Source organism: Artemia franciscana, chromosome 8, assembly GCF_032884065.1.
Source record: "Artemia franciscana chromosome 8, ASM3288406v1, whole genome shotgun sequence".
NCBI lineage: Eukaryota > Metazoa > Arthropoda > Branchiopoda > Anostraca > Artemiidae > Artemia > Artemia franciscana.
This window is the reverse complement of record NC_088870.1, coordinates 35,628,718-35,656,215: the sequence shown is the minus strand read 5'-3', so window position 1 is coordinate 35,656,215 and position 27,498 is coordinate 35,628,718. Positions and strand designations below refer to the sequence as shown.

Below are 27,498 nucleotides of genomic sequence, written 5' to 3'. Positions count from 1 at the left end.
TAATTTGTCTCAACACATTTATGGTCCATCTGCAACCTCTTCAGATAATTCAAGATAACACAATTAGATTTCTGGGTCAGAAACCCAAACTTCATGTGTTTTCTCAGTATACTTAATCTCAAACAACTGAAAGACATGCATACAGCAATGTGGTATTATGATATTCAATCTTCAACAAATTATTTCCATGATTTGGGTGTAATTGAGACTCCAATTTCTCCTGCCCACCACATCCGCTCCAAGAAGTATCGCTTTCCTCCAATTAAATCAGAAAGAGCTAAATTCTCAATCATATACCAAATTCCTCATATTCTAAATAAACTTAATTTAGTAGAAATGTCTTCAAATTTCAAGAACCACTTTTCTTTGAAAAAAAAATGTTTCAAAATATTTCTGTGTCTGGATGTTGGGATCGATGAATAATAGATATTAGTATAATTTTTTGTGATGCTCTCGCACTGGGGTAGCCTCCTCTGTTATCTCCTACCTTGTGTTTTTTTATGGCACTTGGTATTAACCAAGTGACATATAGCAATCGCAAATTCTGTCTGTCTGTCTGTCGGTCCCGGTTTTGCGACTTTAGCCACTTCCAGGTAAGCTAGGACGATGAAATTTGGCACGCGTATCAGGGACTGGACCAGATTAAATTAGAAATAGTCATTTTCCCGATTTGACCATCTGGGGGAGTGGGGGGCCGGTTAATTCGGGAAAAATAAAAAAATGAAGAATTTTTCACTTGCGAACGGTTGATCAGATCTTATTGAAATCTGTTATTTGGAAGGATATCGAGTCTCAGAGTTCTTATTTTAAATTCCGACCGCATCTGGTGATATTGGGGGGGGGGGGTTGGGAGGGGGAAACCTAAAATCTTGGAAAACACTTAGAGTGGAGGGATCGGGATAAAACTTGGTGGGAAAAATAAGCACAAGTTATAGATACATGATTGATATAACCGGAACAGATCCGCTCTCTTTGGGGTAGTTGGGGGGGGGGGGTAATTCTGAAAAACTAAAAAAATGAGGTATTTTCAACTTAAGAACGGGTGATCAGATCTCAATGAAATTTGATATTTAAAAAAGATATCATGTCTCAAACCTCCCGACCGAATCTGGTGACATTAGGGGAGTTTGGGGGGTACCTAAAATTATGGAAAACGCTTATAGTGGAGGGATCGGGATGGAACGTGGTTGGAAAAATAAGCAGAAGTCTTAGATACGTGATTGACATAATCGGAACGGATCCGATCTATTAGGGGGGGGGGGGAGGGTTAATTCTGGAAATTTGAAAAAATGACTTATTTTTAACTTACGAAGGAGTAATTCGACCTTCATGAAAACTTCATATTTAGAAGGACCTCGTAATTCAGATCTCTTATTTTAAATCTCAACCGGATCCAGCGTCATTTGGGGGAAGTTGGGGGGGGGACTGAAAATCTTAGAAAATACTTAAAGCAGAGAGATCAGGATGAAACTGGATGGGAAGAATAAAAACAAGTCTAAGACACGTGACTGACATAACAGGAACGGATCCGGCTATTCGGATCCTTTGGTGGAGTTGGGGAGGAGGGAATTCGAAAAATGAGGTATTTGATATTTAGAAGGAGCTTGTGCTTTAAAGCTCTTATCTTAAATTCCGACCAGATCCCGTGACATTGGAGGGAGTTGGAGGAGGAAATCGGAATTCTTAGAAAACGTGAAAATTGGGGTATTTTTATCTCACGAATAGGTAATCAGATCTCAATGAAACTTGATATATAGAAGAATCTTATGTCTCAGATGCTCCATTTTCGACTCGAATCGAATCCGGGGACATAGGGGGTTGGAGGAGGGAAACAGAAATCTTGGAAAAAGCTTATAGTGGAGGGATGGGAATGAAACTTGATGGGTTGAATAAGCACAAATTCTAGATACGCGATTGACATAATTGGAACGGATCTGTTCTCTTTGGAGGAGCTGGGGGGTGTTAATTTGGAAGAATTAGAAAAATTGAGGTATTTGTAACTTAAGAATGGGTGACCGGATCTTAATGAAATTTGATTTTTAGAAGGAATTCATGTCTCATAGCTCTTATTTCAAATCCCGACCAGATCCATTGACATTGGGGGGGAGTTGGAGGGGTAAATCGGAAATCTTGGAAAACGCTTAGAGTGGAGAAATCGGGATGAAGCTTGGTGGATAGGATAAGCAAATGTCGTAGATACGTGACTGTAACCGTACTGGATTTGCTCTCTTTTGGGGATTTGGGGGGAAGGGTTCAGTGCCTTGGCGAGTTTGGTGCTTCTGGACGTGCTGAAAATTGGTAATGAAAATTGGTAGTCGTGTCAGGGAGCTGCACAAATTGACTTTATAAAGTCGTTTTCCCAAATTCGACCATCTGGGGGGCTAAAGGGAAAGTAAATGTTAGAAAAAATGAGGTATTTATAACTTACGAGTGGGTGATCGGATCTTAACGAATTTTTATATTTAGAAGGACATCGTGACTCAGAGCTCTTATTTTAAATCCCGACCGGCATTAAGCCTCTGATTTTCCTTTTAAATCAATCTATTGGTTCTTAGAATTTTGTTAGAGCTCATACCATATGAACTCTTGGCTCTTAGCTCTTCTTGCCTCGTCACAAGTGCCATATGAGCTCTTAGCTCTTGTTTTATTTTGGCATTTTCTTACCTCTGTTTATAGCCGACACATCGAGCCTTGCTCCCCGTCGTCCAGTTTAGAAAATTATTTATTATGTAATTTGTCAATAAAAGATTTGTCAATAAAAGAGTAGCGATCTAGGATTCATTAATGCAAGACCTAGCTTGTGACTGTTAGAGTTTAATAACCGCATCTGGATTTTTCACAATTTTTGCACTGTTTGTTACGGGATCCCTTAGATTTTTATATGAAGAAAGGGGCCCATGCCTGTAAGTCCCTTTGAAATGTCATTTTGCTAATTTGATTTACGGAGGCGATTTTTTTAATGCATAATTAAGCATTTAGACGAGCGTGTGGATGACTTAAAGCAAATGGTCGAAAATCTTTGTAAAGAGAATTCAGCTCTGAAACAAAAGAATTCTGGTTTGAAAAACGCAAATGTAGCGGTTTAAGATCAGTGTTTGAGTACGGAATTGTACGTAAAACACAAAATTCTGCTGATCCACGGAATTCCTAATAAGGATAGTGAAAATATTGAAGAGACAGTCCACGACTTTTTATCAGGAATGCCAGTACAAAACTCAAAGGATATAAAATTCACGGCAATGTACAGAATTAGAAACAAGACCAAGTGCCCTTCCCGCTCGAACTTTCGCCCCGTTTCGGGCCCTATTTTTGTCTCTGTTCTGAATCTTATGCATAAAGATAGTATCATGGCTTTTGTTGGTAGCCTAAAAGGCACAGGAAGGAGCATCAGTAATGACCTATCATCTGAACTTGCAAAGCGTCGGAAAGAACTTTTGAGTACGGCTTACAAGCTTCGAAATTCTAAAGTAACCACTGAGAAAGTATCTCAAACTAAAGTCATGCAACAGGATACTAAACTATGGCTAGAAACAAACAAAAAACTTCTAGCTAAAACTGGGTTAAGTTCGGTGATGCATGCTATGACGCCCTCGCCTTGGTTTTATACGCAGTTATTAGTGATGATGCTTCTGACGCGTGACATGAACTACTGAGTATTTTTGCCTCAGTAAAGTGAGAGAATGCAAATTTGCTGCTCTTTTTTTGCAACGTCTGCATCGGTGTGTGTGTTTTTTTAGTTTTTGTCTTATTTTCCCTTTTCTCTATTTACTATATTATTTACTCCTTTTTTGCCTTCTTTTGCAATGTGTGTATCTATGTTTTTGATTTATTTTCTTATGTTTCCATTTCTCTCTTTCCATGTTATTTACTCTTTTGTTTACTTTTTTACTTATAAATATTTTTCCGTTCCAGAGCAAAAATTCAAGTTCGTGCCTTCGCCTTATGAATTTGCTGTCACGTCACCCATGTTCGCTCGACTGCAGCGCGGTCTCTATTCATCACCTATATTGGTAAGTAGTAATGTATGCAATTGTTTTTTCATCGCGGACTGACGCTAATCTCACAAAAAGGAAATTAGATGAATATGAAAGTCGTAGAGTAAATTTTAATAAAATTTTGAATAACCCGATAGGAAGAACACCGAATATGAATTTTGATGAATATTTGGATAATATTATTGATGGTAATTTTGTGGAGGAGTTTGGGTTATGGGACGTTGGAACTCGGCAGGAGGATGTCCTCCGTCTTGTGCATTTGAATGCTCAAGGGCTGAATTCTTCCCTGGATGATATACAGCTTATATGTAGGAATTGTCGCCCTGGAAATATCGGCTTATGTGAAACTTCTTTAAATGAAAAGAACCAGCTACTTATGGATATACCTGGTTATAATTCAATATTTCTAAATAGAAAGATAGCAAAAATGGGGGGGGGGTAGGATTTTATGTATTGCGTAATCTGGTAGTTGTAAGAAGAGATCATATGTCTACAAACGTTGAACGGGTATTTGAATCTCTGCTCATAGAATTGGCTACTAGCTCCAAAGAAAAGATAATAATTGGTGAAATTTATAGATCCCTAAGCGGATCAACCAAAAAAATTATGGAAATATTAGAGAATGTTCTTGGGAAAGTATTGTCTGAAAAGGCAGAAATAATTTTAATGGGTGATTTTAACGTTGACATGATGGATATGTCATCGAGTCAAGCTTGTGATATAGTGCCACTAGAAATCTCGTTTGGGTTAACTCCCTGTATACATATCCCTACACGAATTTTGAACCAATCTGCAACCTTAATTGGCAATGTGTTCTCATCTATACGTTCTGTAAAAAATGAAGTGCCACTGTCAGATACATTGGATCATTTCCCAGTAGGTGTTTTACTTCCACTCCCTCAGCTTGCCCGCCGAATAGCCCCTGATAATAAACCAAGATTCCGATATACACCAGCAAACATCGAAAAGCTCAAAGATTATTTATTCACTACGTCATGGGAGTTTACAATACCTGAGAGGGTGAGCTTAGAAAATTATAATAAGGTATTTGAATTTTTTTATGAAACAGTAAAGGAGATATTTATCCATCATTGCCGAACACCCCAACCAAGTCTTTCTAAGAGATCAACACACATAGCCCCATGGACTACCGCTAGAATACTGAAGTCAATAAAGAGGAAACAGAACCTTTGGAAAGAGTATAGAAATAGACCCAGTGATGCTAAATTAGAGGCTTTTAAACTATACTGGAAGATGCTTAAAACTCTGATTCGATAAGCTAAAATTACATATTTTTCCCAAAGGCTTGCGGATTGCGGCAAAAATATTAAGAAAACTTGGGATGTAATTAAGGAAGTTACACAACCATCAGCAATTCCTTGAAAGCGCCCTAAATCACTTAATGTTTAGAATCAGGTTTTCTTGGATGAAGACCAAGTGCCACATCAGATGACTAAATTTTTTGCTGAAGTCGGGAAAACAACGGCGTTAGATCTGGTTCCTTCTTCAAGTTCTAGATCTTGGAAGCAGTTCCTCGGTCCTTCCTGTGCAAAGTCGATGGCTCTTGAGTCAGTTACTGAGCAGGAACTGATAATAATAATTTCGTCATTAAAAAATTCTTCATCAGGATTCGACCAAATTCCTGCCAAACTTAATTAAACCAATTCTTCCCTCAATTATTACATCATTGTGCCACTTGGTTAACCTGTCATTCAATCTCGGAATATTCCCTCAACATCTCAAGTTGGCACGAGTGATAGCACTATTTAAAGGAGGTGACCGGGAGGGTCTGAGGAACTATAGGCCTATATCTCTTCTTTCTGTTTTTTTCTAAAATATTTGAAAAGGCTATGCAAAAGCGTCTGCTGAGTTTCCTGGACGCGAAGAAGTTTTTTTCATCGGCACCAGTTTGGTTTTTGGGAGAAATGCTCAGCTGCAGTACCTGATGAATCATCCCTTATCCTCAAGCTACAATTGATGACAGAAAACATATATAATTGTTTTGATGCAAATTTATTAGCTTTGAATGTAAAAAAATCGTTTGTTCTTATATTCTCCCGCATAGACAAAAGCCGCCCTACACTGACAGAGCTTCAAACATCCAAGGGATCCATATCCCGCCCCGCTGACCGGTTTGTTCGATTCCTTGGGGTACATCTGGATGAAAACCTCTCTTTCAAGCGGCATATTGAGTCAATGAAATTAAAGGTTTCTCGAGGCCTTAAAATTATTCGGAAACTGAAGCAAGTCTTTCCCTTCTTTATCCTTCGTCTATTATACTTCTCTCTTATTTACCCTTATTCATGTTACTGCTCGTCAGTTTGGATGTCTACATTTCCATCTTTACTTACACCTTTACATAATCTCCAACTGAAATCAGCAAAAGTTTTGCCATCTACCACCCATATTTCCATTGAACTTCTGAAGATTAAAGATATTTGTACGTTACACCTTTCTTTCACTGCATTTCAATTTTCCGTGGAGACCTTCCATCAAGTTTTTCTGGGCTTCTTGAGATTATCAGAAATGTCAGTCCTTATGAAACTAGGAACCAGGATACGCTCGGACTTAGGTCTGATAGCTGCTGTGGAATTCCATTCCTGTTGGGATTTGACGGTCCTGTACCATTGGCTCCTTCAAGGAACAGTTGAAGAATTTTTTAATTAAAAACATTAAATTATAATATTGATCAGTTATTTATATTGTTTAATTATTTAGATTTAATTTTTTTAATTATTTATTTAGATTGAATTTAATTATTTAGATTTGAGTGGTGTGAGTGTTGTATCCCCAATGTATTTTTTTTAAGTAGGTGGCACGGAGACCGGTTGTACTCGGGTGAGGACTGGTGAGTAGAATCTAAATATATTTTAAGTGCGAATGTATTTAATAGTTATTTATATTTTGTTTTATTGTTGTTTTTTCCCAAATAACGGGCCATTGAGCTCTTTGGGATGTTTTTGTTTATAAATGGATGTATATTGATAATGAAAGGAACTTGAACTTGAACTCTTGTCTACAACAATTCAAAAACCTTAAAAAAGAAAACCTAAAGTTTGAAGCTTAGTATATATCGTTGTTAGAAATCGGACTTACTTTAATAACAAAATATCTTTGAAAAGACCCTGTATGAAAAGACAGCAAATTGTCTGCGGTTAGAAAACAGGCGACAATGAGAATCCATATATAGAAGCCGTTTGCCGAGAAGTTTATATTAAATTGCTTAAAGAGCAAAAAACTGATAATTCCAGAAATATTTGCATATATTTTGATAAGGGATCACGACAATTCAAAGACATCAAAAAAGAAAACCAAAAGTTTGATGAGTTATACCATTCTCCTCCCCCCCCTCCCAACCACGAGTAAATGCATCGTTATAAAGTTTACATTAAATTGCTTAAAGAACGAAAAAAAGGTTATTGTGAAAATATTTGAATATATTTTCAAAAGGGACTACAGCAAATCAAAAAACTTAAAAAAGAGAACAAAAAGTTTAAAGCCCAGTAGAAGTCGTTGTTAGAAATCGGACTTGCATATTGGTAATAACAAAATATCTTTAAATAGATGCAGTATTTTAAAAGACATTAAATTGCGTAAAGAGCAAAAAACTGGTAATTGCAAAAATATTTGTATATATTTTAACAAGGGATTACAACAATTCAAAAATCTTAGAAAAGACCCCCCTTCCCCCAATCCACCTGATAAATACCAACCGGACAATTTTATCCTCGCTGAAAATTCTACAGGAAAATTTCTCGCTGACGATTCCGCCCGAAAAATTGTCCTGAGCATACTTTCACTTGAAAAGGCTTTGATTTCTGATCTTTTTTCAAATCACATCAGAAATCCGTCTCCGGAGATTTTTCTCTGACATCCCCCCACCCCCAATGGAAACTTGTTCCTGTGGAAATACCCCATGGAGTACTTCTTCCGCGGATTATTTCTCTCCCCTCCTTGGAAGAATCCTCAGAACAATTCCAACCCCGCTGAAAATTTACCCCGGAACATCTCCACATGTTAAATTTAGTCGACAAAGACAAAGTAAGTTAAATAAAAAGAATTTCGTATAGGCATTCTGGAAAATTCTTCCGGTGTAAAAATTTCCCTTGGAAATCTCACCCCAGAGAATTCCTTCCCAGCAGAAAGTTGTAACTGTGGAAAATCCCCCCAAACAGAAAATCCCTCCCACAAAAATGTCTTTATACTTCCCAGTAACAAATGAAATACGTAAATAATGGATAAATTTTGTAGCTTACAGCCCTTTCCCCAGGGGCAGTGGGGGTTTTGTTGTCCCCAAAAGCGTAGTTAATGGACTTTTTAACTATGATGAACAAAATAAATATCTAAAAATTTCGATAGGACTACTTTGGGGAAAAAGGGATGTGGGAGGGGGCTAGCTGCCCTGCAATCTATTTGGTTACTTAAAATGGACATTAGAATTTTTGATCTCCGACCAAATGAGCCCTCAATCGATCTTTTAGGATCACCTGTTCGATGCGAGCACCCCTGAACAAAAACATAAAACAAATAAACACTCATTCCCCTTCTTGCAAAAATTGTAGAATTCTACATTTTGTATATAGGATCTTGAAACCTCTTCAGTAGGGTTCTCTAATATGCTGGATCTCATGGTATGCTTTTCATTAAGATTACTTGATGTTTTTGGAGTGCTCCTCCATTTTTTCAAAATTCGGACAAATTTTCTCAGGGTCGTAATTTTTGATGCAAAATATTAAACTTAATGAACTCTAAATATTTCAAATTAGCATAACAATTTGAGTCTTTTGATGTATCTATTGATGTATCTTTGATGAGTCTTTTGTATTTGAAACTCTGTTTTTAGAGTTTTGGTTACTACCGAGCTGCCCTGCTACTTAAACCGCTTGTTAACACGAACTGCTTGAGGGGGGTCGTAAGGCTTCACTTTATACTTATTCTAGTGTCCTTTGTTCTAGTGTCCTTTTTAAGAATTAAAGGTAACCAGAGGACAACCAGCCCCCCACGCCCTTTTCCCACATATGCATCCGATTAGAACTTTAATGTATTTATTTTGTTTAAGATAATTCAAAGGTAAAATAACTATGTCTCTATGATTGACCAATCCCCCAAAGTCCCTGGGACAAGGGCCGTAAGTTATGCAAGTTGCCCATTGTTAACATATAAGGTTTATGTGGAACGGATGGTCGTATAAAATTTGGAGGGGGCTCAGTCGATTGGAAATCGAAAGTTCTAGTTACCTTTTTAAGAGTCAAAAGTGATCGAAGGGGAGCCAGTCACCCCAAGTCCTTTTCCCCTAATGTATCCGATCAAAATTTTTAGGTAGCTATTTTGTTTACAAGTCACCCGAAAAGGCCATATCTAGGGGGGCTAGGGGGTTTGAACGGCTCCCCCCAAAATGTTTGTTTTACTGATAAAAACGTAACAAAAATGCATACAAACAAATTTTTAATGTGTTTTCAAAGTTTTTGTAACCCTTCCCCTCCCCAAAAAATCATTTGATCAGAAATCGAAAATTCTAGTGACCTTTTTAAAAGTCAAAAGGGATCGAAGGGTTGCCAGCCTCCCCCCACACCCTTTCTCCCAAATATGTCCGATCAAAATTTCGAGAAAGCTATTTTGTTCAAAACAGTCCAAAGGTGAAATAACTATGCCTAACTATGCCCCGGGGCAATGACTGTAAGTTGTGCAAATTTCCCTTTGTTTAACATATAAGATTTTTATTTGAGGGAATGTTTGATCCCGAGTCTCCAAAAAGGCTTAAAGGCATATTTGTTAAGGCGAATCTTTAAGGAAATGCTGAAAGAGATGCAAAACAGAATGAAAACAAATTATATGCTTGCTGGTTGTCAAAAAGGGACATCAGCATTATCCAAGGAACGGCTGAGGGTATTAAGTTGAAACTTTAAAGGCATGTTGAGGAGACGTTGAAGAGACAGTGAAGGGCAACAAGACCCCTCAGTTGCCCTTTGTGGGTGCCCCCTTAGATCAACATCGAGTACAGTTTTGAAACTGTCATTTTGTTAAAACTAGTCGGAAGGTCTAATAGATATGCCTCGAGTGTGCCATGCCCCCACAGCCTCGGGGCAAGGATTGTAAATTATGCAATTTGCTCATTGTTTGCATGCAGGATTTATCATCCTGCATGAATAAATATTTAATTTTGCAGAAATTCAAGCAGAATTATTTAATTCTGGGTGCATCCAAAAAGGCAAAGGGTATTACAACCTCAACAGCTTGACTCTAGTTCGGCATTGTGGAGTGACATGAAACGTGTAGTGGGATAAGTAGTGGGAGATGGTAACGACGGCAATGAGGGGGGGATTAATGCCAGGTTTTTCTTCTCAGTTAATTGGACTATCTGTCTTGGCTTTTTCTACAATTAGCCATGACTTGATGCCCCCAGTTTATCAAAAAGGAGGTTATGTAGTATTTTAAGAATGGCTGAGGGTATGTAGTTGAAACTCTCAGGACATTTGAGGAGAATGATGAAAAGTGGTTAGAGGGTTGCCAGGCCCTCCCATACACTTTTTAGTTGTCCTCCCTCCAAAAAATTCTGCAAAATTTTGAAATAATCATCTTATTCAAATGGTCTAAAGGTCAACTAACTATGCCGATGGGGATGTCATAAACCCCGAGAGCTTTTGAGAGGAATGCCGAACACAATAAACCACACTGTATGTATGCTGGTTGTCAATAGGGCGTAACAGAAATATCTAATGAACTGCTGATGGTATTAAATTGAATATTTCAGGGGATCCTGAGGGGGATGTTGAGTAGCCTAAGGAGGATAACCAGCCCCTCTCGCTTTTCTTATATATATTCCCCTACCTCATCAGTGGTCGAAATTTTGAAGAGCGATTTTTTTTTCAGAACAGTCAAAAAGTCTAGTAACTATGCCTCCAGGGATGCAATGCCCCCCACAGCCCCCAGGATCAGTATTGTATTTTATGCAATTAGCCCTATTTTACATGCTGGATTATCATTAGGAAAAGGGGAAATATTTAATTCTGGGTTTGTTCGGAAAAGGTAAGCGTATTAAGGTGAAACTCTGGGGAATTTCAACGGTCATGTTAAACTAAATCAGAAGATACTACATGCATTCACTTTATCCAAAAGGTGTATCTGCAGTATCTCTAGAACGGCTGAGGGCATTAAGTTTAAACTTTTGGTGCATGTTGAGGAGGATGTTAAAAAGAGGGTGGAGGGCAACAAGTCCCCTCCCATTTTTCTTAGGTACCCTTCCTTCAAAGATATGTGATCAAAATTTTGGAATATGCATTATATTCAAAATAGTCGAAGATTCTGATAACTATGCCTCCGAAGATCACAGAACCTCCCCGCAGCCCCTAGGGTAATTGTTGTAAGTTGTACGAGTTTCCCATTGTTCATATACAAGGCTGGTTATCAGAAAAAAGGGAGGATGTTTGATCCTGAGTCTCCTAATGGGATAAGAGTAGGCTATCAACGTAAAACTTTTAGAAAATATTTAGGGGGATGTCATACAAAATCAAAATACACTATATGCCAGAGAGTTTTCAAAATAACACAGGAGTAATATCTAAGGAATAGCTAAAGTTATTTATTTGAAACTTTAAAGGTATGTTAAGAGGGATATTGGAAAATTAATAGAGGGAAACCAGGCCCCCCTCTTGCCCTTTTAGATATCTCCCTTAGCACTTATAGAAATTTAAACAAAAACGTCTTATTCAAAATATCCACAACATTTAATAGCTATGTCTCTGAGGATGCCATGAAATCACAGCTCCTGGGGCAAAAATGTAAACTATACAGTCCCTCCATTTTTGGAATACCGGAGTTATCATTGAGAAAGGGGGGAATGTTTGATCATGGGTGTGTCTGAAAAGGATGATAATATTGAGGTGAAATTTTGGGAAATTTTGAGGTTATTTTGAGCTAAATTAAAAGAACTATCTGCATCCAAGTTATCAAAAGGATTATCTGCAATATCTTGGGAACGGTAACGGGTAACTTAAAACTTTCAGGGCCACTGCTACTAATGCGGCTGCACATGTGACTGGTTACAACTGTGACAAAATCCGACTGTGACAACTTGTAAATTTGACTGCGACTGCTTACGACTACTGCCGCATCTACTTGGTACTATCTTTAGGGAATGTTGAGGGGGTTGTTGAATTTTTAAATTTCGTTGTAAAACATCACTTTGATGTTTTGGAAGTTTGATGAAGTTTTGATGTCGAAAAAAATTTTGATGCTGAGATGGGGGATGTTGAAAATCCTGAAACTATGGCAATCGAAAACGAACAGAAGTTGGTAAAAACAGTTCTTTCCGAAAAAGTTTGAAAAACTAAGAGCCATATTAAACTTAAGACCAGCTAGATAAATTCCTATAATTACTATTAAAGAATAAATGAAACCCAAAACAGACGCAAATTAAACAAACAATCATAGTAAACATATAGATAACAAGTACTATTATAAATGGATGAATAAATCTTAAAATGAGTAAATTTTAAATTGAATATTCAAGTTAAACTTCAACGGAAAAAATCACTATAAACAGGAGTTTGGCGACTGCTCCCATCCCTCTCTCATAACCGTATAAGTTTAAAGCCTATTGCGTCATTTGCGCTTTATTGAAAACCAATTATATTATAAATATTTGCTTTTATACAACATTGAAAAACAAAACCAAAAATTACAGTGAAATAAAATCCTGAATTTTTGAGTTATCAGTAATTAATATTGTTATATATCAAACATTCAGTTTATTTTTACTAGTTCTTTCCAAAGACTGTTCAAGGCATATACAGTTTTTGATGAAACGCAAATGACGCAATTGGTTTTAGATTTTTAAGTTTAGGAGAGGGGGAAGGGGGCGGCAGTAGCCAATCTCTTGTTTTTAGTTATGTTTGTTCGTTTCAACTTTGACTTCAATATTCAATTTGATTTTTGTCATTATAAGATTTATCCATTCATATTTACTAGTACCTGTTATCTATATGTTTGTTGTGATGGCTTATTTAATTTCTGTTCGTCTTGGGTTTCATTTATTCTTTGATAGTAATTTCTGGTCATTTTGACTTTGTGTTATTACACGATTTTATTTCTGTTGGTCTTAAGTTTAATATGGCTCTTTACTTTTCTTTGAAAAACTTCTCTTTTAGAAAGTACTTTTTAATTAATTTCAGATGAAATAGCTTTTACCAAGAAGCACGTTTTACGAAGAGCTCCCTTTGAAGAAATAAACAAAAAAAACAAGTTCTTTTAAATGAAAGCAAGGAGCGACATTTTAAAACGAAGAGAAATTACTCCGTATTTAAAAGGGGCCTTTCCTCCTCAACGCCCCGCTCTTTACGCTAAAGTTTGACTCTTTTTCTTAACTTTACATTTTAAAACAGTAAAAAACTTTAGCGTAAAGAGCGGGGCGTTGAGGAGGAAAAGCCTTTTTCAAATACGGAGTAATTTCTGTTCGTTTTAAGTTTTAATGTCGCTCCTTACTTTCATTTAAAAAAACTTGTTTTTTTTTAATTTCTCGACGTTTTTGTATTAATGCATGGTTTGATCTTGGGTCTCCGCACATAAGTAATTAAAACGAAATTTGCATATTAATTTTTTGGGGCTAAACGGCTTTTTCATAGTTCTAATCGGAAGATTTTGAGAAAAAAGGAGCGAGGGAGGAGGCCTAGTTGCCCTCCAATTTTTTAATTACTTCAAAAGGCAACTATAACTTACAATTTTTTACGAACGTTTTCATAGGTAAAAAATATACGTAATTTACTAATTAAATTACGTAGCGAACTTCTATATTCGTATGTTTTTATTGCGTATATGAGGGGGCTCACCCCTCGTCGATACTTCGCTCTTTACACTAAAGCTTAAATTTTGTCCCAATTCCTTAAGAATGACCCCTGAATCACTAAGACCGTAGAATAAATAGTTGAAATTACTAAAAATACCTTAGCGTAAAGAGCGAGGTATTACGAGGAGGTAAACCCTCATATGCGTAATAATTTCTGTTCGTTTTAAGTTTTAATGCTGCTTCTCACTTTCAGTAGAAAAAACTTTTCATATTTATTTTTTCATTATTTTTTTTTAATAATGCTGGAAAATCCTGCGCCCCCTCCATTGAAAGTCTCTTCCCCCATGAGAAGTTCCTCCATGGAAAGATCCTTCTCGGTAACCCCACCCCCTCAAATATCCCCCTAAACCAAAAAAATCCCCCTGAAAACGTCTGTACACTCCCCAGTAACCATAACTATATGTAAACACAGATCAAAGTTTGTAACTTGCAGCCCCTCCCACGGGGACTGCAGGGGAGTAAGTCGTCCCCAATGACATAGTTATTGGGGTTTTCGACTCTGGTGGATAAAATAACTATCTCAGAATTTTGATCCGGTGACTTTGGGAAAAAATGAGCGTGGGAGGGGACCTAGGTGCCCTCCAATTTTTTTGGTCACTTAAAAAGGACACTAGAACTTTTAATTTCCGTTAGAATGAGCTCTTTTGCCACATTCTAGGACCACTGAGTCGATACGATCACCTCTGGGGATAAAACAACAACAAAAAACACAAATAAACACGCATCCATGATTTGTCTTCTGGCAAAAAATGCGAAATTTCACATCTTTGTAGATAGGGGCTTGAAACTTCTACTATAAGGTTCTCTGATACGCTGAATCTGATGGTGTGATTTTCGTTAAGATTGTATGACTTTTTCCCAGGCTCTTAACTTTTGATGGGTAAGACTAATCTTGATGAAACTTATATATTTGAAATCAGCATTAAAGTGCCATTCTTTTGATGTAACTATTGATATCAAAATTTCATTTTTCAGAGTTTCGGTTACTATTGAGCCTGGTCGCTCCTTACTACAGTTCGTTGCCACGAACTGTTTGACTAAACACATCCCGGGCTATAAACAGGCTTTGAGCAATTCCGCTGTATTGCACTGTAATCGATACTATGGGAAAGCTGATTGATTTTTCTTATAGTACCGATCAATTTGGGGAGAAGCAACTTTTTTCTAGCTTTCCTATGGTGCCGACCGGTTATTCTTGTGTCATTGAGCAAAAATGAGCACGTATTTTAGAAAATAGAAATCATGTCAACTTTAAGAACGCAAAAGTTCGAGATTGGGTGGTACTTATTCAGAATCATCAGTTTTTTCCAACACAAGTAATGCTTTGTATAAATCTAACACGACACAAGAAGAAACTTGGAAAGAGATACACTTTGCTTATAGACTTAGCGCATACAAGTGCAGGAAAAACTTAGCAACTATAGTTTGAACACTTTTCCCCTCGTATCAATCGATTTTTCTCAATGGTTTTTTCCATTAGTCTGAACGGACCATAAGCTGGTCAAACTACACCGGGAAGTGTACCTAATCAGAATTAAAAAAAAAAAAAAAAAAAAAAAAAAAAAAAAAAAAAAAAAAAAAAAAAAAAAAAAAAAAAAAAAACAGAGCAGTGCTTATTCAACTTTGTCAAGGCAAGATTAACAATTAGCTGGTTATCATCACTGACGTCGCTTGGCTAACTTCGGTAAATGAAGACCTTATCCAACAATTATATCATTAGATATAATATGTAGTCGTGTGTAGTAACTGTAAAAATAAAACAGTGGATATTTTTACAGAAATGGCTGTTTGCATGTGCCGGGAAGCGGTACTTAAGACGTCCAAAAAGAATCTCAATCTATATTACCTGATTTCAAGCATTCTTACGGTCCAACTTTCACTAAGATATTCTTTCAAGTTTTATCCCTTAAAGCTTATGAAAATTGTGACAGGAGAAGTCCCGCATTACCAGTTGACTTAACCTTTATAGGGTTAAAGAGGGAATCCAGCTAAGCGAAATATTTTCGAAATAGTTATTATGTGTACAATGATTTGGTTCCTTTGGCATTTTTCAAAAGAGGGTTTGGATCGCAATACCTTTTTTTAATAAGGGAGAGGTTAATTTACCCTCATGCTGGCAAAAAAAAAAAACAACTCTGAGGATGATATATGGATACCTACATGACTGGAACTATCTTATCCTTCGTATCGTATGACATATTTATATTTTAATGACTGAAAATGTGTTTCAAAATTCCGGGAAGTCTGGAGAAAAAGAAAAACCGCAACAAGATATCGATGTTCAGGATGACGTAAAACAAAACAGCAGTGAAGATAAATGATAGTTAGAACATTTAAAGTTGTTTTCTTAGGTCTTATAGATTTATTAGCCTTGAAGATAGTGAAACTTATCACTATTCACCTTTTATTTAATCAAAGAAGTTAGTACAGAGGCAGTAACAGAGGTAAGGACTTTTTACAAGAAGATTAGAAAGTTTATCACACTTGGTTCTTTGCACATTAAATATCTTCTACTAAGGATGACAAAGAAAAATATTCAAAATAACATAGGCAACTTCAACTGCCAGGAGAAGAACCGTATAAAAGTGAGTAAGTATAAAAGTTTGGGTCTAATAGATGATATCGGCCCGCAAGTGTCACCTCTTTAGTGTAGCGTAAGGGAGTAAAAATTTGAAAATGAAAATGAATTTCGATTACTATTAGTAGTTCTAGAAACCATGCGATATTGTAGTACAACCCGCATATAGAATTGCAAAGAGGGCCTGGGTAGAGATACACACCGTCCTTTGCTACTAATCAAATCTTCCTCCTGCTGTACATTTGCACTATGTTCAGTACTTTTTTTCCACAATAATGACACGGTAGTAATCTAAAAAGGTAATACTTAATGCTAAAAAGGTAAATGCTTTTAAATCATTCTGTAGCCAAAGGGAAGGGCCTTTTTGCTTTTGTGCTTCCCCAAAATATTGAGAATTCGTTTTTTAGATTTTTTTTAGAAAGAAAAGGTCAATTTTTGGGGAAAAATAGGTATGCCTTATAAAAGTAAGGCGTACCTTGGTAGAATAGATGGTGTTAGGCAAGTAAACTGTTAGACATTCAGTGCAATTTTTGTAGTTTTATCTTGTTTCAACTAATTTGAGGGATCACCTTTGATGCATCCAACAAATCTTAGTTGTAACCCTCTTTTCTAGCATTCTATATCAGGGCGCGCTTTGAACACAGTATTAAAAAAAAAAAACAAGCCACACTTTATATTCCGAAACCCCCAAATTGTTTTTCGGAACTTTCTAGTCTTCTTAGATTGTCTTCAAATCATCAAAATAGCTTGAAATTTGCATCTACATCTCAGAATTCAAATCTTTATGTCAGAACAAGTTTATTGGGGTAATTACACCCGAGAGAAGTTAACCGATCGAAGATTTTCGACAGAAGATCTGGACGCATTATAATATATATGACGCACCAATATAGACTTAATATTGCTCCTTCCTCTGGAAGTTTTGAAGTAACTACAGCACACTCGAGCATCATCATTTACATTTTTACAAAGTGTAAAAAAAGGTTTTTCCCCATTTTAAAACCACAAATTCTATTTGTAATTCTGGATCAAGTGATATTTTTAAAATATAAAATAAATTAAAGAACTCCCGCATTGGGACAATTTCCACAAGCTCATGCTGTATGCAGCACAAGATTATGAATTAAAGGAAAAAGTCTTTATTTATTATTTTAAGAACCAAAATTAAACTATAGGATTTTTTTTTAGCTCTTTGGGACCTTTTCAAAATTCTGATTGATTACAAAGCCAATATCTTTTCTATATATACTTTACAACAAAATTATCCAGCCAAAGATTCAAGCTGTTTATTGCCAGCTAGAAATCAAACGATGGAGTTTTAAAAAAAAATTGAGGAAACAAACGGGACAAACTCCCGTGACCTTTCCAAAAACTTGAAAAAATTGATCTACTTAAATACTAAAGAACTTTTGTACTTACAAATCTTTTCTAAATGAGCTGAAGTTTTTCCTAAATCGCTGGAATCCTTCTCCAGCGCGAACAAGGGGGTTTTTCACCTGTAAATTGAATAGTTGGTTACGTCCAACAATATTTCTGACTAGTAGAGTCAATGGGAAGGACACTGAGAGAGCTAAGATCTCTGTCAGAGTATTAAATAAAAAACGCGTTTTTTTTTAACTGTAAGTAAGGAGCGACATTAAAACTTAAAACGAACAGAAATTACTCTGTATATGGCAGGAGTTATCCCCTTCTCATCGCCTCACTCTTTACGCTAAAGTTTGACTCTGTCACAACTGTACTTTTTAAAACAATAAAAAACTTTAGTGTAAAGAGCGAAAAAAAAAACAACAAATAAACACGCATCCGTGATCTGGTTTCTGGCAAAAAATACAAAATTCCACATTTTGGAGATAGGAGCTTGAAACTTTAACAGTTGGGTTCTCTGATACATTGAATATGATGGCGTGGTTTTCGTTAAGATTCTATGACATTTAGGGGGTGTTTACCCCTATTTTCTTAAATAAGGCAAATTTTCTTAGGCTCTTAACTTTTGATGGGAATGACTAAACTTGATGAAACTTATATATTTAAAATCGGCATTAAAATTTGATTCTTTTGATGTTACTATTGGTATAAAAATTTCTTTTTTTAGAGTTTCGGTTACTATTGAGCCGGGTCGCTCCTTACTACAGTTCGTTACCACGAACTGTTTAAAAAGCAAAATCTTAAACACTGCCTGAAATGTAAAAAAATTCCTTCTCTATTGTCTCCACTCCCCTACAGAAAACGATAAAGCCTTACTTGACTGAACAAATCTAAGCACACATCCTTAAGTTTAACCGCAATAGAAGAAACGTTACAATGCCTGATTCTCGCAGTTGTTGTTCGTGACCTATTTCTTGTCCACGAGTCTTTAAACAGCAGATATAGATCTAGATCTAGTTATTGTTTTCAAGTTCTGCAAAAGCTTGTAATGGACGAGGTTCTTTAAGGCATCGAATCCCCCCAAGCAAGTTTAGATCCTTTCCCAAGCATAAGTCTAAGTAAAAACGTAATCTTGGTAAAAACGTAATCTTGGCTTGACAAATGGATAGATATAATTTGAGACTAATGAATCCAGTGATTTGTCCGTCTTAAGGTGGATATACCTTAAAATTTACGAATGCAATGACACTGTCAGTATGTAAGACGACCGCATAATTAGTCACCAAATAACAAAGCTGATTATTACAAAAATCAATTTTTCGTTACCAAGTCGGCACCTTTTGAGATATGAAATGAGAAAAGCAGCCTACAGATTCCGGTATCCAAGAAAAATAAAAGGTGGGTAAAATCGAGGGCACAGGTTGCTGATTCTGACACACTTAAAAAATGGACCAATTCTATAGATGACATGATATTCCGTGTATTTCCACAGGCAGCAGCATAGAAAGGTGATTTTACAATTAAATTTTTCTTATATTTGGTTCAAGAGGGCTCGTTTTCTGGCAATTTTTCTCGCAGCTTCTTTCAAAAATCGCATATAACCTGAATGTATCATAGTTCAATTTTAATATTTCTGGTGACTTTTGATTTTCGGGTCTTGGGGGGGATTGATGTGGTACCTCTAGGAACCCCTGTCCATAGTTCAGTACCATCCATATTATGGAGTAGGGAATTGGGTTCCTGTATTACGTGTTCTACATATATGGAGAAGATGTCAAGCCATCTGAAACACTTTGTTGATTTTTATAAGCTACCAGGATTAGCTTGCTGTGTTCCCGGTTTCAGTCACCTTCGATTTTCTTGGAAACCAGAATTAGCAAAATACTTTCTCAATTCCAGAAATGATACACTGATTTTTGGTAATTTTTTAAACCACATTAGCCTGCCATCAAAAAAAAATTGATAGGCTACTTAATTTGAGAGCTTTCTGTGCAGTAATTCCAGTTTGATCCAGAAACATCTGTTATAATTACTTCTATTATCAAAAATCTCAGCGTACCCTAACCAAAATTTACCACTTATATGTGAGACTGTGCACTGGGTAGGTTAGGAGGTTACTTTGCCTCTTTTTTCATCGGTTTTCACCCATCAATCTATCTGCTGCGTTGTACTCTCGGTCAATGATCCAAGCTGCATATTACTTTCCTGCATCGAAATTAACCTAAAACAACAGGAAGACGATACAATAAATCTCATTGCAGACTCTTCGGGTCAGAACAATCTCAATGGGAGATTTTAAAAATGCTTACTTCAAAAACTTATTTGGTGATTAACATTTTTTTTTTAATTTAGACTTATTTGACCACATTGCTTACAAAAGCAACATATGCCATTCGAAAAAATTCCGCAACTGATTTGATGCTATTAGCTGCAACTTAAAATTAATCCACTTCTTTCAGACAATTTCGATGATTTCGTCAAAGTTGGCTAATTTGTATGAGTTTATAATTCGAATAAGTAATGAGTTGTTTTCTGCAGTCTAGTCCGCAAATAAAAAAAATCCTGAATCCCCTTGTCCCTCCCCCTTTATCCCAGATCAAAATTAACATTTAGACACTTGAAGGCTATTAAAACTATTCGGTGCACGTACCGTATTGTGAAAAGATGCTCATAAAAAAATTTATGCACATCCCTCCCCCAAAAAAAGGCAAAATAAAAACTAATAAGGCGCCTTTGAACAGGTGAGGGTAAATATTAAATTACTGTCAGTCAAATGTTCTGGGATGATACCCTATAATCCTTATTCCGTTCCAGCTCTGTCGTATCGGGATGTAAACCCTTTATATATCTGATCGACAACAAACATAGCGGTTTATCCATGTAGAATTCTATATTTATCAGTGACATCTTAGTCAGTAAAAGTGTTCTCACAATTTTTTTTTTATTATTATTCAGGGAAGATGCTTAGAGATAAAAACTCACCCTCACTTGGCGTATAGTTTCTGCATTACATAGAATTGGTAGTTTGGGAGCCAATTTCCTTTTGCGTGATCTCCCTTGGGGATTGTAAAGATTATCCTGAAATTCCTTCACTGTCTTCAGAGATGGCCGGTTAGTTTCTAAGTTTCTTGACGAACTTGCCTTGTTTGACTAGAAAAGAAGTAACATTAATGCACCCGGTGGGTTCAAACAAAAGGGGTCTTCCACCATAAGATAAGTTTAGGCATAAGTGTGCGGGGTATGTCTTTCCTGGGGTAATTAAAAGGCGTTACATGCATGCGTGTCTGTGTTAATTCATGCGTGTCAACAAGCCTCAGGCGGCTTGTTGCTGCAATGAGGTTTTAGAAAATAGTAATAGTAATATATGTCCCTCATTTCTATTAACTAAGGTTTACAGCACATCTCCTTACAATAAGTAAATTTTATAGATTGGAGCAGTTGGTTTTCTCCTATTATATTCAGTTTACGTACCATGGAAACCGAAATAAACACATTTGCCATAAAAATGTATGGAAGTATGAATGAAACCCAAAAAGAACAGAGATTAAACAGTCATATCAAACAGTTCGTGGTAACGAACTGTAGTAAGGAGCGAACCGGCTCAATAGTAAACGAAACTCTAAAAAACGGAATTTTGACGCTAAGAGATACATCAAAAGAATCGGGTTTTTATGCTGATTTTAAATATATAAGTTTCATCAAATTTAGTCTTTGTTGTCAAAAGTTACGAGCCTGTGAAAATGGTCCTTATTTTGGAAAATAGGGGAAACGACCCCTAAAAGTCATAGAATCTTAACGAAAATCACACCATCGCATTCAGCGTATCAGAGAACCCTACAGAAAAAATTTCAAGTTCCTATCTCCAAAAATGCGGAATTTCGTATTTTTTGCCAGAAGACAGATCACTTTTTGCCAGAAGACTTATATTTTTAAGATCAGCATAAAAATTCGGTTCTTTTGATATATCTTTTAGCATCAAAGTTTCGTTTACTATTGAGCCGGGTCGCTCCTTACTACAGTTCGTTACCACGAACTGTTTGAAAGTTCTAAAGCGTTTTTTTTTGTCATTTATGCTCTACTGAAATCAAAATATATCTTGAACTGATTTTCTATATATTTATAACGTTGAAAAATTAAAAATTATGGTTAGATAGATCTTGATTTGTTATAATTTCCAGGAATTATTGTCACGGAGTGCTTTGAAAAATCAAAACACTCGGTTCAAATACATTCAGTTTCTAATAAAACGCAAACGATGCAATAGTCTTTAGAATTTTTGCGGTTAGAGGAGGGGGAAGGGCTGTAGCCCGACTCCTTTCTGTTGTAATTTTTGTTTGATTTACGTGTGATTTGAGTATTCAAATGAGTTTTTACTTTGTTTTTAGATTTTTTTTTTCATTCATCTATATTGGTATCTATTTCCTTTATGTTTAATATTATTATTTACTTTAATTTCTGTTTGTTTTTGAGTTTCATTTATTATTAGATAGTAATTTCTTGTTGTTTTAATTTTGACTTATTATATGACTTTATTTCTGTCCATCTTGTGTTTAGTATGGTTATTTACTTTTCTTTAAAACTCTTCTTTTTCATAACTTTTTAAATTAATATCATCAAGGATAACTTTACAGCGGATAAGTGTAAGGGGAAAAAAATTAATAGTCTAATAGATCTAAAAGAAATAATAATAGAATTGGTCAACCCTACCAAAGTATACCGATTTTTTTTACATATTTACGAGTATATACATGTATTTACAAGTAACTTGTGAATTACGTAATTGCGCTTATTTACGTAAATTTCACAGTAGTTTCAGACTATATTCGAATTTACCAAACACAGAATATATTATTTTACCATTATTTATATCCAAAATTGAAGGATAATACAAACTGATCAATATCAGTGTATTAGGTGGCGTAATATCTTTATATCTAAATTTACCAGTAAGATCAATATTTACTTTCCGAATCTAGCAAAATTTCCAATAACATCCAAATAACATATTGCATACAAAGGAAAATTTTTTCCCCAGATCAAGGTAACCGCAACTACCCTTACCTTATCTTACAGAAGAAAAAGTTTTTATCCATTTTCTGCTGTAAATTTCTACTATTGCCATGAAATAATCAGCAAAATCTCACGAATTGATAGAAAATTTTACACATACAATCTGAATTTTATAGAATCCATTTTAAATAATTAGCTATTCACTTTGCTTCTGGGCCACTTTTCTAGCATGCGTTGGTAAATTTTATCGTGTACGAAATTGTGATTTTCTACAAAAAAAATGAGTTGAAAAGTCGCCTGACATACGCAAAAATGTCGGCGGTTACTGTAAAACGCACTATGTGGAAACTAAGGATAATAAACAGAGTTAGCCATAATGTTGGAAGGAGAGAAAAGTCAAAATGTTGCGAAATACATTAAGGGTTCAGTACCCGTTCCACGCGATGTTTATCGCCTCTGGTAAAAGGTATATTTCACTTATATTTTTTGAACTAAATTATTCCATTTAAAGGATATGGTAGCTAAAAAATAAATGTAGAACCAATTTTAGGATTGAAAAATATTAATTAGGTAAATAAGCTATAGATGGATTTACAAAAATAATGGCTTCTAAAAGATTAGTTTTCTAGCTAAAAAATAAATGTAGTACTAATTTTAGGATCGTAAAATATTAATTAGGTAAATAACCTATAGATTGATTTACAAAAATGCTGGCTTCTAAAAGATTAGTTTTCTAGCTACAAAAATAAATGTAGAACTAATTTTAGGATCGAAAAATATTAATTAGGTAAATAAGCTATAGATGGATTTACAAAAATACTGGCTTCTAAAAGATTAGTTTTCTAGCTAAAAAATAAATGTAGTACTAATTTTAGGATCGTAAAATATTAATTAGGTAAATAACCTATAGATGGATTTACAAAAATGCTGGCTTCTGAAAGATCAGTTTCCTTAGATACTGCCTTTACGCTTAAGACGGTAGTGTGAACAAATAATTACACGATAATTTATTTTGGAGGGGGACATTTCTCAAAGAGAAGGGGATTTAAAAAGAAAGAAAGGTAGGTTAGTAATGGTGAAAAAAAAAAAACAACACGGAAGTAGGGCTAATTAATAAAACTGTAGTGTCTAGTGGGAAGAGGGTGCAAAAGACTCTACCCATGAAATTAGCGCATGTGTACGGTTCGATGATCAAAAGACATTAAGTGCTATACTGGTTATCTTCATAACTAGTTCCAGATTTTTTTATTGTATTAGTGTTTTTTTTTAATATTTTAAATGAAAAACATCTGCTTTTATCTATTTAGACCTTAACACTGCTAAGCCGAAAACATAAGGACATTCTAAAAATTGAGGAGGGATTTTTTTCAATCTTAGTTTTACTAGATCTCTCATACCATTGTGATCACTATTGTTGAACTCGAAGAAGATTGATCGTATCGATCATGGTGATGAGAACCATGTAACTTCAAATAATATGTATGGAAAACAATTTGTATGGTGCGGTGCGTACAGAAAGCGAGGGGGAGGGTTACTTCACCTCTTGGCTCGTTCCAAAAAGCAAAGATCGTACAACGTTCACCATAGCTTCTATAGTAATGCAGATAGTAAAGTTACAGTATTTTAATATGCAACATACCAGATTTTATTCCTCACATAATTTGTCGATCATCCCCCCCCCCTCAAAAAAAGAAATCCAGCACACATCGCCTGCATATCAATTTGGTCTACAAAAGTGTCAAAATAGGAATAACAAGAGCAATTTGTTAGAACCCGTAGCTAGTAACATAAGTAACAAATCTTCAATATGACGATCAGTTCGAAGCTGAAACAACTCCTAGTAGCAATAGAATCCATATTTTCGTTTCTTTGAAAGAAGCTTATCCATATCTAAACTTCTTTAATATGGGTTTTAGTCATTTCAAAAATAATGACTTAATTAACAAGACTACTAGCGTATTTAACTTTTAACTGGTGCCGGGAATCTCCCAAAAAAGGAGGCCTGGTTTGAACTGTTTAAGATAGAGAAATGAATTATTAGCGATGGACACAAGAACTTGGTCTGAAGAGGCAAAGAACATAAACAACTCAAAAATACAAATTAGATGGTCGTTTATGATGTTATAGGAAAATCCCTAGAATCCTGATGCTTCGGTAGAGATCTAGGGCCAATTTCCCCCTTGTTTACTAAAATGCAAAAAAAAATCTAAGAAAACTAGACCCGCCTACAAGAGACCATTTTTTCCTTCTAGTTTATAGAGCGGGATCAACCAAAGCATGAAAGATTTTAGCAGTATGTGTGGACTTAGTTTCATTCTCTACTTCGGTTGTGACTTGGATTAGATCATATATATTTTTTGACGCGTTGGGGTAAATATGAGTAGATGAAATAAACCACTTACCAAGGTCACGATAGATGCTTCTCCTCGAAGTAAACCAATCCCAAAGCTGGATCCTTTCTTTGTGACATCGGTGAGAGATTTAGCCAATTCAATCGCATTTTTACTCAATGTCCTCCTTAAACAAAATTATTAATCCATACTTTAATGTCTTCGGTATGGTTCCACTTATTCTCAGCAATGGTTAATAAGTGGTGGTGGAAAACTTCGCAGCCTTTTTTGGTCAAACTAATTTAAAACATTTGTAAAACCTTGGTGCCCCCCCCCCCGATTGAGATTTAATTTTATCCTGAAAGGGTAGTACCCCTCACCATTGGGAGAAGTCTAGTAGCTGGACTAAAGAAATTCTGAATCTCAATCGGGTATGCCACGTATTACCACGTATGCCACATATTGCGGGCCATGGATAAAAAAAATCGTGGAGTGAACCAGAGAACAATATTTCTCAAAGAGCAAGACAAATCTGAGGTAGAAGAAGAATTTGACAAGTAATCTCTGATCCCCTTACGAATGCTACTGATGAAGAGTACATCCTTGCATGACTTCCAAATAAAAAGGAAATAAACCAAAATCAAATCAATATCTAAATATTCAAAGATGGTAAAATTATAATTAGTAAGAATAAATAGTGAACAAAGTAAGAGCCAAAATAAAATCGGAACGTGACTGCCAATATTAGAAATAAAGGAATTATAGTATATAAAAAAATTAAAAAGAGTAATGACACAAAAGAACTGAGACAGTTTAATAGTAGAGGAAGAATCCAAGAGGCGGAGAGGACTGCTTCTTTTATTGATTTGGGAAAAGTATGTATTTGAGTAATTGCGTGTCCTTATGTGATTACCCAGAATCAATGAAAATCAGCAAAAAAACCGTAGAAAATGAGTAAAATGGGTGATTACAGTCAAGGTAAATGATTAACAAGTGCAAATACCGAACAAAATAAACGCAATTTCCCATGCTAGATCGCATTTTATTTACTAAAAGTACAAGTAGACTGTAAATAAAAAATACATATTTGCATATTTTGTCAGTCATATCTCCTTAGGAGATGCTTCCAGATAGTATTGGTATCAGTGCTTTGATTCTAAGATGAAAATTACTAGAAAATAGGAAATGAAAAAAATAAGTGACCCAATATTATCAAATAAAAAAAAATATACAAAAACAAAGAGGCCACTAGTATATATGGATTTTGGTAGTTTGAATCTTCTTCACTCCTAGGAGCTCCAGCTTTGGTTTTGAGTCCTTTGTGGGCTGAACCATTTTCCCATAGTTACACTTTAACATTTCGTACCGGCAAAGACACAAACAGTCGATTTATTTTAGTGTGTGGGTTGATTAAAAAATGCCTGCCAATTCTTTTAAAAGTTTTGTTTTGGTTTAATTTAGTCTGTATGAGTTGTGTCCGTTTTTTTCTTTCATTTTATTTTATTTTTTTACAAGGATTGGAAAGGAACTTAGGTTGTTATGCCCTCTGCTTCCTAGCCGGTCTTCGATTTTCGGAAACAGCGCTTTTGCTTAGAAGCAAGAAAGTAGCGTCTCGTTTTAAATAGGTTTTGTTCACACAGGTCAAGTTTTTATGTTTCCAGAAAGAGATTAGGGTCATCACTCAGAGTATTTTTTCCTGAAAGGCCTTTTATAAAAAGTGTTCTTAGGAAGGTCTGAGATGAGCCTCAGTCATCAGTGAATATCTATCAGCTCAATTGAGTTTGACTTTTAGCAGTAAGATCTGTAGTTTTTCACTCACAAACTGGTCGTTTCACGGTCTGGTGATAATGTTCTATGAGCCTATGAACACTGGAGAAACTTGGAGATTTTTACTAAACTAAACGGAAGACAACTGCGTGCATTAAAAGTTAAAAAATCAGCTACAGCACCCTGAAGCTATTATGCATTTTGCATTAAAAAAAGAAGAATTATCTATGACTTTTCTTTGTAGTCCTTAAGAAAACTGCACTGCCTTGCTGATTAAATCTTTATATAAGCCCCCCCCCCACCATCGCTGTTTAAAGTCCTTTCATTATTAATTTGATGCTGGGATTGAGTTGCATTTTCGTATAGCTTACTGATTAATATTCCCTCATCCTAACTAGTAACATTAACTTATCTTAATGTTCTTTAAAACTTTTTTCTGTTACGACAAAACATCCTGTGCCTTGACCTTTCTGCTTACTTCATCTTCACCGAATTCACCGTCCCTACAAACAGTTACACGAAAGTAAGTCAATCTATCTATTTTGTGGATTCTCCCACTACCTAGCATCACCTCTTCATCATCATTGCTAAGTAATCTTCATTAGATCCAAA

At 35.6% G+C, this 27,498-nt stretch overlaps 1 protein-coding gene and 1 long non-coding RNA gene across 3 annotated transcripts in view; one reads left to right on the top strand and one right to left on the bottom strand.

Annotated features, from left to right (window-relative positions):
- LOC136030352 (uncharacterized) overlaps positions 1 to 27,498 on the bottom strand; it is a 110,297-nt gene that overhangs the window by 16,001 nt on the left and 66,798 nt on the right. The window contains exons 11-13 of one of the 2 annotated variants that reach the window (XM_065709271.1): positions 25,192 to 25,306; positions 20,768 to 20,929; positions 17,834 to 17,910 (exon numbers count right to left, since the gene is read on the bottom strand). In XM_065709271.1, coding sequence (XP_065565343.1) covers positions 17,834 to 17,910; positions 20,768 to 20,929; positions 25,192 to 25,306 — 354 coding nt within the window. Of the gene's footprint in view, positions 1 to 17,833; positions 17,911 to 20,761; positions 20,930 to 25,191; positions 25,307 to 27,498 lie in introns of both variants that reach the window. The other variant, XM_065709270.1, reaches the window with a different exon arrangement.
- LOC136030353 (uncharacterized) overlaps positions 15,245 to 27,498 on the top strand; it is a 55,575-nt gene continuing 43,321 nt past the window's right edge. Inside the window, exon 1 of the long non-coding RNA XR_010618261.1 lies at positions 15,245 to 16,280. This is a non-coding gene — a long non-coding RNA (uncharacterized LOC136030353). The remainder of the gene's footprint in view (positions 16,281 to 27,498) is intronic.